The sequence below is a fragment of the Delphinus delphis genome, chromosome 7 (genome assembly GCF_949987515.2).
Source record: "Delphinus delphis chromosome 7, mDelDel1.2, whole genome shotgun sequence".
NCBI classification, from domain to species: Eukaryota; Metazoa; Chordata; class Mammalia; order Artiodactyla; family Delphinidae; genus Delphinus; species Delphinus delphis.
The window spans coordinates 88,518,131-88,531,864 of record NC_082689.1 but is presented as its reverse complement, the minus strand read 5'-3'; the positions used below and the strand labels follow the sequence as shown (position 1 = coordinate 88,531,864).

Genomic DNA, 13,734 nt, shown 5'->3' with positions numbered 1-13,734 from the left:
TCTATAATATTTAAAAATCTGTCTGATGGAAGAAGTAGAAGAGTCATTCTTTGCAACATCAGAGGCAAATATAGGATTAGTTGGGAGATACGTACTATAGGGATGCACTTACTGCCTGACTGAAAAGAAAAAATGTCATATCAATCAGATTTGTCTCCAGATACTTTGAACTATGTAGATACTATGGGTTTCAAATCTAAATTGGATGCCTGCCTCTTAGGGAAGTGTTGAAGTGGATTCCTGAATTTGAAGAGAGAGATGGGTCTAGTGGCCCCTAAATTTTCTTCCAAATCATCTAATTCTATGACCTGCACATTTATGTCATCTCCCCAAGCACCTCAAAGACCCTTTGACTCCATCGGAAAATATTTTCCTCTAACAGAATACTGAGAAGGAAGATGTTGCTTTAAGATATATTTGAAACATCTTGCTTCAAGGAGGTTTAGACAGCATGGAATAAATATTTTCTCTAAACATTAAGATTGCCTTGGTTTAAAGGTCAAATAGATGACTTGCTTTAAAAGTCCAGGAATAAAATAGAAATTTAAAGAATCCACACATAAAATCACTAAAATTACTTTATAATTATGCCTTACAAAAAACATGCAATGAGTTCATCCACTGATTAGGTCAGCCTGGAAAGAAGCACCGATTGTATTTGGAGCTATTCTCAATACAAACAATTTTAGGAACTGCAATCTGGTGATCTCAGTTTATAAGGGAGTCATGTGCTTCTTATTCAATTAAGTATTTTTTTTGTATGCAATAGTAAGGTATAAAAATATTAATTTTGTGGTACCATTTTGAAACAGTGAAATATAAGCCACGGAGGGGATAAAAACCACATACAACAACTGTACATGTAGAAAATGCAATCCACTCATTTAATTCTGAGATTCTATTAGGAATTTTCACATTTCTTTAATATTTCTATATGCACATTGTTGCTTGTGTTCAGGTAATAGCTATGAATAAAAATCAAAGGAAAACATATTCTCAAAAATTGCACAAAATAATCCATCCTGAAACAAGTAACACATACTATAAAATGATGTCACTATATGGAAACTATGGTTATGTCCAAAAATACAGAGTTACCAACCTAGACTAATAAAAAGTAGTGGAGAGTGGCATGGACATATATACACTACCTAACATAAAATAGATAGCTAGTGGTGAGCAGCCGCATAGCACAGGGAGATCAGCTCGGTGCTTTGTGACCACCTAGAGGGGTGGGGTAGGGAGTGTGGGAGGGAGGGAGACGCAAGAGGGAGGAGATATGGGGATATATGTATATGTATAACTGATTCACTTTGCTATAAAGCAGAAACTGACACACCCATTGTAAAGCAATTATACTCCAATAAAGATGTTAAAAAAAAAAAGTAGTGGAGTATAGTGGCTCTGAGTAAAGTCTTGGAGGCAAGTTGCTTGGATTTAAATATCTATCCAGTCTCTTAATAATCAAATGGTCTTTTGCAGGTCCATTACAAATTTCTTCTTTGTAAAACAAGAATGAGAACAGCAACTAATTCAAAGTATTATTGTGCAGAATCACAACATAGATCATGGTAATCTATTTAACAAAATGCCTGGCCCACAGTAAATGTACAAAAAATGGAAACTTGCTATTTTTTGAATACTTTAAACTTCGATAGCCTTTAATTTAAAAAATTAAATTGATTGATTTGCTGGTTGAATTGATTATTTATCTTGGTGTCAGGCTGTCTAAAATGGAGAATTATGGTGCATGTCTGAATAAACCAAGTAAATATATTCTCTATACAAATAATCTGTTTATTTCAGTTCAATGTATCTTGACATGTTTTTTTAGCACATTCTCTAGGAGAGATAATCATTAAATGAGCAACTTTTCCCAGTGAGGCCATTCATGTGTGAATGCACATGTGGATTTAAATAAAACTTACTAATACTAAATATGTAAAAACCAAATTTATCTAATATAATTTTCCTTATATAAAGCTGATCAAATATTGCATACCCATTAACAGGATCCACCACAATCCCTCTGGGATGGGACATTTCTCCCTCTAAGAGAGTCTTCCGACTCTGAGAAGCCTTTTCCAGCCTAGCCACGTTAATGGTCTTCCTATGGCCATCATTTGTCCAGTAAAGGTTATTTCCAATCCAGTCCACAGCAATGCCCTCCACATTATCCAGATCTGCAAGAAGCAAAAACAAGAAAGAAAGAAATTTTTCATTAGTGTCCACTACTTACCTTCTACTTAATAAAAAGTATAATTTTAAAAGGAATACATTCTGATCTATAAACTCTTTATAGTGTGATTTTTGCAAATATGATTCCATAGAATATTTTTCAATTTTGTTTTGAATGCCAGGCCCTCTCTTGAGATATTTTATTTGAAACAGTGATCTGCAGAAAAACAGGAAAATATAAGTGATGAGAAAACGAAAGGGTAAAAGATAAGTTCTCAGAGTAAAAGTAGTCTCATAGATTGTTCAAAAGAAAAATCAAATAACATGATCTAGTAATACATTCAGAAAGTAAGCATGTTCAAACATGTAATATGTAATCTGAATAACCAAAATAATATGAAGGCCCTTTTGCCAAGAGTTGAACAGGTCCAGCAGAAGCACACCTTTGAAAGCCCAGACTAGGCTTTTATCATGGAACTGCATGAACAGTGAATCTCAAAGAAACACTAAAATATTTCTGTATATTCTAGACTTACTTTACAAAGGATGCTATTACAGGCTCCTCTAAGATACAGGCAGTTATAATTCAAATATAAAATCATATGAGCTCCCCTAATTCAACTCTTTACAGAAAGGGAAACTCTAACACTTAAGAATGAAGGCTTATAGTTTATTACCACATAAGCAGTGGTAGAATAGCGATAAAATCCAAGTCAGAGGATCCCCAATGTAGAGATCTTTATAACTGCACTGTTCCTATGGTGAGTCTTTTCCTCACTTTTTGCCATCCGGTAAACCATCCTCCAAACTGTACACAACATCCTAAATATAATTCTACCCCTCTATTGCACGAGAAATTACTGTGAACTTCTCTTCTTTCAAAACCAGGATAGCCTTTGTCTCTTTTCCTCCTGGGTGTGAGGTAGAGAACTGGCACTTACTGGACACAACAACAGGTAGTAGTACATCAGAGACAGAGATGAGCATTCACACACTACTGGGAAATCTACATGACATCTTCCCTCATACGCAGATGTCATAAACATTGACTATTATCATTTTCTTTAATCATGGCCCTCTGGCCTTGGAAAAAATAAAATTTTCTTTTGTGACCCTTTCTGTTAATCAGCATGTGCCCTAACTCAGGATGACTAATATAGTGTGTGATTTGATCTAACTGAAAATCTGATTATAGTGAATCAGATATGTTCTCAATTTCACTAAGCTATCTGCTTCATTACCAACCAGTATGAGTAATTTTCACAGGTTAATTGTGCCTATGCTTAGAAAAAAGTTTCATTTTTGTCTTTGCTTTATTGACACTTAATTTTACTGAGCACTTTCCTGCCTTGGCATAATGGAAAAAGAGTAGCTATTTACTCTTTTCTATTTATCATAGTCTGTGGCTGGTTTTTGTCTTGTTGTTGGTTTTCAAAAGTTGTATTACATCTGAAATCTAACCCAGCATAGAAACTTTCTTCCTCAATAACCTTCTCATTTCTAAAACATTCCCTTTTCACATCTGACTTAATACTTTTTTCTTTTTCATATGAAGCAGTTGTAGTATTATTTGATTGAAATTTTTTTCTGACACTTGGGTAAGTAACTCAGTCACTCTGATCCTTAATTTCTCCATTTAAAAAGTGATGAAAGGGGCTTCCCTGGTGGCGCAGTGTTTGAGAGTCCGCCTGCCGATGCAGGGGACGCGGGTTCGTGCCCCAGTCCGGGAAGATCCCACATGCCGCGGAGCGGCTAGGCCCGTGAGCCATGGCCGCTGAGCCTGCGCGGCCGGAGCCTGTGCTCCGCGACGGGAGAGGCCACAACAGTGAGAGGCCCGCGTACCGCAAAAAAAAAAAAAAAAAAAAAAAAGGGATGACAATAATAGCAGCAATAATACACTGTATTATATAATAATAATACACTGACAATAATACACTGTAGGATAAGTAAACAAGAGGTAAATTAGCTACTGCATGTAAAATACTTAGCATACTGCCTGTAATATTGTAAATTCTCAACATGTTAGTTTTTATAAATTCATCAGGATTAAAAATAATATATATACATACATACATATATAAATCCTGGCTCTTTTGATAGGAATAAACCTTACATTTTTCTCTTTTAAAGGAATTTTTCATTAATATTTCCTTACATTTTAACTGGTGGCCAAAGTTAATTAGAAATACGATATGCAGAGTCAGTTGTGAATAAATAGAGTGGGATGGAATGGAATTCTAAAAAGCAGAACTTGGGAGGATCCTGTCTCTAATTGGTTCATTTGTTTTGTCTTTGAAAAATGAAATGTTTGAATAGCATGAAGTAGTGATTAGGATCACAAGTTCTAGAACCACACTTCCTAGGCTCTGTAACCCTGAATGCGTTACACCTGATCTTTAAGACTGATGTAATGATGCTGTTTAACTCATAGGATTGTTTTGAGGATTAAATGAATATATAAAACTCTTAAAAATAATGTTTGGCACATAATAAATACTACATAAATGTTGCTATGAATATTATTACTAATAGTATCATTATTATTATAATCTTCTCTTTAGCTACCTATCTATTGAGACAGCAAGAATCAATGAGCCTAGAATGTTTTTTAATATTATTTGTGTGTGTGTGTGTGTGTGTGTGTGTGTGTGTGTGTGCACGCGCTTTGTTTTGTTTTTCTGTTCTGGAAAGGATGTGGATGAATGAAAATTAAAAAGGAAACAAAAACAAAAACTCAAAAATGAGTCTTATGTGCAACTTGGGAATTTTTTTAGGCTATCTTTAACCAGACATGGAGAAACTTCCTCTTTTATACTTGTAGGACAAAGCCTGAAGAATCAATGAATCCCTTTCTCAACAAATATACATTGGTAAGGAAAATACTCTGGCTCTATATCATTTGACATCTTCCTTTAATTTATGACTTAGATGAAACACTAAGACATATAGAGCATTGGTTTACATACACTTAATTTTTCACTCAACAGGGTTTGGATGGGGCCTCCCTGAGATTGACTATTAGGATCTCTATGACCAAAACCCTTCAACTAGGTGATCAATAACATATGAAGGTTTATGGCACTGAACTTCCAAACAAACATAGGTAACTACAGAGATACTAATCACTAGCTCAAGGAAACACATGACTGATCAAATGCAAGAAAGTTGTTTGTTAAAGTAGATTGCTTTGATACCTTTGGGTAGAGTTGAAGTATTCTACATTCTAAAATCAATATTCATTACATCATCATCATTATTTTTACATAACGAAAGCAAAGAGTATGATTTTTTTTTTAATCTGGTAAAAATCTCCCTTACGTTTCACTAAATACCCATTTTCATTAATCGAGAGGCAAGAACTCAACATGCTTGTACTTTTCAAAACAAAAAAGGAGAATAATTCCAGTAAATAATGGTTTCCTATAATCTTTTTAGATTAAGATTATGTCTATATGTTCCTTTTTAAGTGAAAAAATGAAACACTTATCCATATAATTCAGATTAAAAACAGACTTTTTCATTTATTCTGTGAATACTTAAGGTTAACATATTATTTTGACTCAATTAAAATTTCCATTACTTTTTCTTTGTAAACATTGTTCTAGTACATGAAGAATAACTTTTATAAATGGACAGAATATATAAATAGTGCTCTAGAAAAACATCTCATCAAAGCTAGATTTTTTAACTGAAGTGAAAAATTCTTGATGGTAGCATTGTTATTTCCTACAAGTGATACCTACCATTAATGAAATGTGGATGAATAAGAGATAATAAAATTTATGTAAATTAAAAAGAATAATTATGTGGATTTAAAATAAATAAAACAGAAAGCTATTTAAAGTAATTTAATATCTAGGATTAGATAAAACAAGCATTTGAAACAGGTTGGAAAACATATTTCTAAAATGAAAACATCATTACAGATCTGATTTTTAGATATTATACATTTGTGAAACAGAAGAGGATTAAAGTTTTTATATTTAAAATAGGAACTTCAACTTTTAAAAATGGGTCCAAGATTAAAAAAAAAAAAAGTTAAATGGCCAAGGATGTGAGCAGTGGCCTTAGTTTCCTTAAGGTGCATAAACCAGATCTCCAGATTAATGCATGTCTTGATGCTTTACAACAGAATTTGATTAACATCATAAGGAATTAACTGGAAATTACACCCCATAATTGCCATTATAAAAACACAGTGCCTCTATTTTTCCAATGTATCCAAGTTCTTCTATCCAATTTCTTCTATCCTTAGTACGAACATTATTTTTCTGAGTTGGAATGAAGTATTCCAAAAGTGTTTGCATCAGTTCAGAGTATGACCGCATGCCTTAAATGACTGGGAATGCCCTATGCATGTAGATATGTTCAGGGCCAGGGATGCCTTACCTTGCCTCAGAGTCAGTGCTTGGACAACTCTCCTGCCTCATATTCCTACAGTTCAAGTAATTCAAATTCTCTTTGTGCATTTCAATAAGGCCTGAGGCGATGTATCTGACATGTGTGATTGAAGTTCTTTTAATTAACAGTGTGGCAGTAAAGTTGCCTGCTGAATTTTCTATCTCATAAGGTTACAGGAGTACTTGGCCAGACTAAGGTGTTCTACATCATCTGTCCCCAATGGCTAGCTGAGGTTGATGGTCATCCTCATTTTCATTCCAAGTCCTTCCTCAGTTCATTTACTAGGTCGGAGAGGGTGAATACACAAGTTACTCTCAATGAGAACAAAATACTTTGCTGTTTTCGTCAAAGAGATATGTAAAGTGCATATAAGGGTCTTGTTTTTCAGATGAACAGAATATATTAAAATATAGTGGTTTCCTTCTATTATCAAAAGCGTGTTTTCTGTTTCACTTTGGGGAGAGGGTGCTACTGCTGGTCTCTCTAGGACATTCGGATATGTCATCTCTGATGCAGTGATGAACATATGTAAGAAAAGAGAGAGTGCCACAGTATGCGTCATAGTTACCAATACAGTAATCTAAAGTGATGAGTAAAATGAAACATTTCAAGAACTGTTAAGAACTGAGATTTTACCCTACTTTCAAGCTAAGAAGTTAGCCTGGTACTGCTTCATGGATGACGGCGGATGACACAAAACTTGTAGGACAGATAGAGAAGTCTTTATTACTTATGGCGCAGCAAGCAGCATGGCCATCAGCAGATTGGTATCCCTTTAGTCCAAAGTCCCCTGGGGACAGCTGGGATGGGCCCATATGGATGCCTTCGCACACAGTTGATTGCATTGCAGGAAAAGAATTCCAAATTTAGAAAACCCAAATATTTTCTAATGGGCAATAAGCAGGCCTGCTTATATGCACCTGATGATAGTCCACCTCTTCTTCCAAGTCTCTTTTCTATGCAAGCATCCTTGTTAGGATACCTCAGAACAAAAGGCAAATAATGCCTCACTCTAAGACATGCAGAAATGTGAGGGATCCATGGAGAAAAAAAAATCCTAAAAGTCATAATTCATGTCTTTAATAATACAGATAGAGTAAGAAGTATATGAATATGACCATAAATAAAAAACATTTCTGGGTTCCAGGCTATTGCCCTTATGGGAATTCTCTGTTTACACTATCACATCTTAAAGCATATTGTTCAGCTAGCCATGTGTGATGAACTAATTTTATGAGTCAATTTAGCTAGGCTGTGGTACACAGACATTCAGTTAAACATCAGTTCAGATATTGCTGTGAAGGTATTACTAGATGATACTAACATTTAAACCAGTACAACTGGAGTAGAGCAGATTACTCTCCATAATGTGGGTTGATCTCATCCAATGAGTTGAAAGCTTTACGAGAAAGTAGACTGAGATCCCCTAAGGAAGAGGGAATTTGGCTTCTACACTGTCTTTGGATTCGAGCTGCAATATCATCAACTTTTCCCTGGGTCTACAGCCTGTCACTCTACCCCATAGATTTTGGACTTGCTATTCTCCACAATCATGTGAGGTAATTATTTAAATATATAGCTCTGTTTCTCTTTCTTTATGTACACATCCTATTGGTTCTGCTTCTCCAGAGAACCCTGACTAATACACCACTGCCATGCCTGCAGTCCAGAAATGATTCTGCTGAACGCTCTGGGCAGAAGGGCACTCTTCACATTCATTGTTTCCAGATGAAACACTGCAACATATATACCATGCAAGCCAGAGTAGCTTCCAATTTATGAAAGTCCCCACAGTTATGGAATGAGTACATAGCTCATTTTACAATATTCCACGACAAATTTCTAGATAATATCCCAGTTGTATTGTAAATATTTTTAATGTTTTTATTTTCTGCATATTATGATGTTTTGAAATCTTTAAAAAGCCTTTCTAGCTGGGGGGAGACTACCTCTCCTGGAGATAGCCAATTACTAAAGACAGCAAAGGGCACAGCCAAGAACTTGCCTTTGAGATGCAACCTAACCACTCCAGAGCCATACCTCCTCTACCTGGTCTCTGCAGGAGGCAATATTCTTCTGCCTAATCATCCCAGGGCCAGGTACCACACCAACAGTGACCAGATTTATTGCTTAAATCCCAATGGAATTATTCAAACTAGACAATCCTAAATTGCTTATCTTTCCCTGCCACAGAAATTGGCACAGAAACTCCAGTAAAGCCTGTGGCCTACTGGTTTCCCTTCCTTTCTGTCTTTTGCCCTGTGACCACCCTGGTGTGTCTCCTATGTGGTCCTCTGTGGTGTGCTGTGCCTTCTGTTTCTGGGACCTGTAAATATAACAAACTTGGTTCTTCTGAACCCTCTCCACTGTCTCATGTTGTGGCCATACCTGACTAACCATCTCATAAAGAATGCAAAATATGAGTCTTCATTGTGAACAGGGAGAGAGAAAGGAATTTCCGTTCATGCCCTTTTACTACCCAATTCGGCCTACTTAGCGAGAGAACAGAGCAAAAATCACTTCAGCTTCTGAACGCAAAGTATCACAGATATTCTTGAACATTCCTTTCAGTCCTATAAAGTAGGTTATAATTTATAAAAATAAAATACTTTGAAAGTGGACTTCCCTGGTGGCACAGTGGTTAAGAATCCACCTGCCAATGCAGGGGACACGGGTTTGAGCCCTGGTCCGGGAAGATCCCACATGCCGCGGAGCAACTAAGCCGGTGCGCCACAACTACTGAGCCTGCGCTCTAGAGCCCATGAGCCACAACTACTGAACCCCACGTGCCTAGAGCCCATGCTCTGCAACAAGAGAAGCCATCACAATGAGAAGCCCGCGCACCGCAACGAAGAGTAGCCCCACGCTCGCTGCAACTAGAGAAAGCCCGCACACAGCAACAAAGACCCAACGCAGCCAAAAATAAATAAATTTAAAACAAAAAAAGAATACTTTGAAACTTATTGCACTAATACTAAATTACTCCATCTCTTTCACATTAGATGAAAAGGCAACTCTATTAGAAGTCACTTGAACAATTTAATTTCATAAAAATGACTTTTGTTAGCTATATTTTCTAATATGTTTCATATTTTTGCACTTGTCATTTAAACATTCAAATAGGTGTATCACTTCAATTGATAATTTTTACTGAAATTTGGAAAGAAGACAAGGTAGCACATGCTTTGCTTAGGCATCACGTTTAGTGAAAGATAGTGATAATTAAATTTCAAGTTGAATTTAAAAGTCAGAGGCTATACATCTTCATTACATTTATAATTACCATGACAAAGAACAAATGTGTCAACTCATCTGACCATCCTCCTGGAGCTTAGCTTAACATACTAAATTATCAAAAGTATACTTGTTTCAGACCCTCATTAGTACCCAGAGGGAAAATGATAGGCAAATTTCATGTGTGGATAATAGGTAAATGTGATAAAGGAAGTCAAGTCCTTAATAGTAATTTATCTCACAAAAACTTCATATAAGTATCTAAGAAAATGCGTACAGTCACACCCTTCTTTGGTCCACAGGTAGTTTTGCAAAACTGAAGCAGCAAATCAGAGGAAAATGTAATAATAAAACTAAGCAGGGATCCAGTTCTAAAGTCAGTATTTTAGAGGTAAAAGGAAGCTAAAGGATCATAAATTCCGTCTAGATTCTACAAATCATGAAAAAAGCCCTGGAAAGTAAAGTGATTCACAAGGACCCATTTTTAGTGAGTAGTCAATACACTAAGTCTGGAAATATGACTCATGTTCCAGTGTGCCTATCTACTTTAAAGTTTGATCTCTAGCATTGTACAAAGAAAAATTATAAACAGAAGCAAAAGTCAAAGAAAGTTAACATAAGCGATGATTTATTAGAAGGAAAAAGTAGGATGTAAAGAGGGGGAGTGGAGATGAACAAGATTACTGAAGTGAAGGACGCTTTAACAACCTTCCAATCAAAATTATTATTCTCAATAAACTGTAGCTTTAATTTCTTACCAAAATATATTAGATGGCTGACAATGTAGAGATTCAACAAACGTGTATATAAGGGAAGTTAAATATTAAAATAAAATATAAGGAAAAACTGAGATGCTGTTACAGAATACATGAGACTGAGAAAATATAACTACTAAATTCATGATGGAAAAACCGGTGAAATTTGATTAAGATCTTTAGTGGTAACTGTATCAACATTAATTTTCTGGTTTTGATAATTGTGGTATTGTTCTGTAAGATGTTACTATTAGGAAAAACTGTGGGATATATTTGAGGGATATCAAAACCTCTCTGTACTATTTTGCAATTTTTCCACCAAACTAAATAAAAGTAGTTCAAAATTAAATTTTAAAAATATAATCAAATAAATGATGACTGGTTTTAGAAATGCATTATTTGCAATATAAAGAAGATGTCAAAGGTTAACTGTAGCATAATCTGTAGGAAAAAGGGAGATAGTTAAAATAGTGATATTAATACTATATTTTCTAACAATTTTGAGGGAGTATGCTAAATGAATCCTTGCAATTCCACAGCAAATTCATAAAGAAAATTAGTGCAGAATAATTTATCTAAATAAGTATATAGTATAAAATCATTCAAGGTAGGTATGCAACTGTGCAAGAAAAACATGGTATGAAGCTGTGCACGAAAATGAGATGTTAATTCAGAAAGACTGGCAAAGTTTAAGACAGGGATATTTTGCATGTATTAACTAAAAATCACATTTTTTAAATTAAAAATGTTACATAAGTTCAAATGAATTATGGGAATATGTAAAATTTTTTAAGATTCCTGAAAAGTCATCAGGGAAGCTCATTATCAGAACAATTTCAATAAATACTTAAGATAATCAAAAAATAATAATAATGATTGAACTTATTGCTCCTTATTTTAGAATAAAAAAGAATCAACCTTCATCATTTTTGGTTTTGTTTAATCAGTTTAATTACTATTTTTAAAGTAATGACAGCCAAATTAAAGGCCCCATTCATCCATTCAATGAATATTCATTCATTGCATAGCTACTATATGCCAGGCACTGTTCTAATAAGGCTCTATCAATGAACAAACAAACAAAAACCTCTGACACCTTGAAGCTTACATTCTTGTAGCAAGACAATAAACAAACAAAATATACAAAATATATAGGATAAGTACAAAGGAGAAAAAGTAACCAGCTAACGGCAGTAAGGATTTGGGTGGGAAATTTGCATAGATGCACAATTTTAGATGAGGTGACCAGCAAGGTCTAAGGAGGTGGCCTGTAAGCAAAGTCCTCTAAGAGGTAAAGGAGAGAGGCAAGGGGACAGCTGATGGAAGAGTGTTCCAGACACAAGGAGCATCACATGCAAATGCCTGGAGGTGGAGCCACACCCAGAGCGTTCAGGGGATGACAAATATCAGAAAAGGAATAACAAGGATATTATGGGTTATATAGAAGAAGAACAACTTAAAAGAACCATATTTTCCCCTGTGAATTTAAAATACTTATATGGAACATTTTTGAGGTGATTATACGTAAAATCTTCATGTACAATAGAGATAAGTGAGCCTTTATTATGACGTGTGCTTATTTGCAGGGTCTTATTTATGGGTATTGGGAGAGGCAGTCCCCAGTGGACCTGAAGTCTCCCTGAACTTCACCGATGAGGGTACCAAACTGTAAGGGCTTGTCTGTCTTCTGGTACTGAATAATTTCTACAGCTGGTCTCACAGGCAACTAAATCAAGGTGACCACAGGGTGACTACTGCGTAACTGTTCGCTCTACAAGATAGGGGGACTTGAAAACTTTCTATTTGTGATACTGTTGGCTGTTTGCTCAAAAGGTGCTGATGCCCACGCCGTGGGTTCCTCATCTGTGGCACAACTCACTCCGTGCTTAGCATTTATATGGACCCATGACATCGCCCTGTGAGACTTGGGGGCAGGGAACCAGAGCAACTATGCTGATGCTAATGCTGTTTGCTGTGCTGTGAGTAATAAATAATCTTAAGTCTCATTTTCTACTTTCGGCACCTATGCAGTGGTGGCAGGCTTCCTCCCTGCCATCCTCGATAACAAGGTTGCTCAACACTGGCACTACTGACATTTGGGACTTGATAATTCTTTGTTGTGGGAAACTGTCCTGCACATGGCACTGTTTAGCAGCACCAGTCTCTACAGTAAATGCCAGGACCACCTCCTTCCCCAGTTGTGACAATCAAAAATGATTCCAGATGTTACCAAATACCCTATGGAAAACAAAATTACCCCTGCTCTATGAAGTTGGAGTTTTACCTTGTAAGTGAACGAAGTGATATTTCTCAAACGTTTTTTAGTCCATTTTGATTTCTCTAAATATGAATTTTCTTGCCATCAAATGAAAAGTTCTTTGCAACATTATTTTCTGGCAAAATTACCAAAAAATATTAAATTAGGTATCTGTAGCTAGTAGAGCAGCAATACAAACTACTCTTTAAAAATATGCAGTCTCAGAGTGGACCAAATTTCATTGTAATTCCATATATAAAAAATACTTTAAAAGGATAAATGGTAAACATTTCATGGTTAAACATTGTGACAAATATCTTAGAAATATTTGTCTCAGAATGATATGTTTCTTGTATATCCCTAGATATATTTTTTAACATCAAAAAAGGATACTTTTTGATTTTTACCTGAAGTGATAGTGAGCTAAATTTTAATATTTGCAATTTCTCTGTTTGAGACAAGTTACAAATACCCTAACAGCTAAAATATCAAGGTATTCTGACTCAAAATGTGCACATACACCTTTGATATACAATAAAAGTGTATAAAAACGCGTTTTAGTAGCAGAGGTAAAAGTGCTAATTTTGGAGCCAGGAAAGCACTGCTATCCTGTGGAGGCAGATGTGTACTAACCAAAGAAGAAAACAGCTGTGTATTAAAATATTTCATACAGTTATCAGACCACTACCACCCATGAAATATACTAGTATCATTACAATGTATTCATTCAAGTCGTCTAAACATTTCATATTACACTGGATGATAGTTAATTTGTTGTTTTATGTCTGAAAAACTCAGAGCCAAAATGTATATTTTGATGAGAACTTTGATTCTTTCCAGTTGCATAGGAATAGTGAGTAGAGAATACAGAGAAAAGAGAGTTGATGTACTTCATTTAAGGAAGGTCTG

The 13,734-nt window shown here is 35.4% G+C and overlaps 1 protein-coding gene across 1 annotated transcript in view; it reads right to left on the bottom strand.

Annotated features, from left to right (window-relative positions):
* The window catches only part of LRP1B (LDL receptor related protein 1B), a 1,457,034-nt gene that overhangs the window by 751,808 nt on the left and 691,492 nt on the right, over window positions 1-13,734 (bottom strand). Inside the window, exon 12 of the mRNA XM_069540814.1 lies at window positions 2,003-2,183. Coding sequence (XP_069396915.1) covers window positions 2,003-2,183 — 181 coding nt within the window. The remainder of the gene's footprint in view (window positions 1-2,002; window positions 2,184-13,734) is intronic.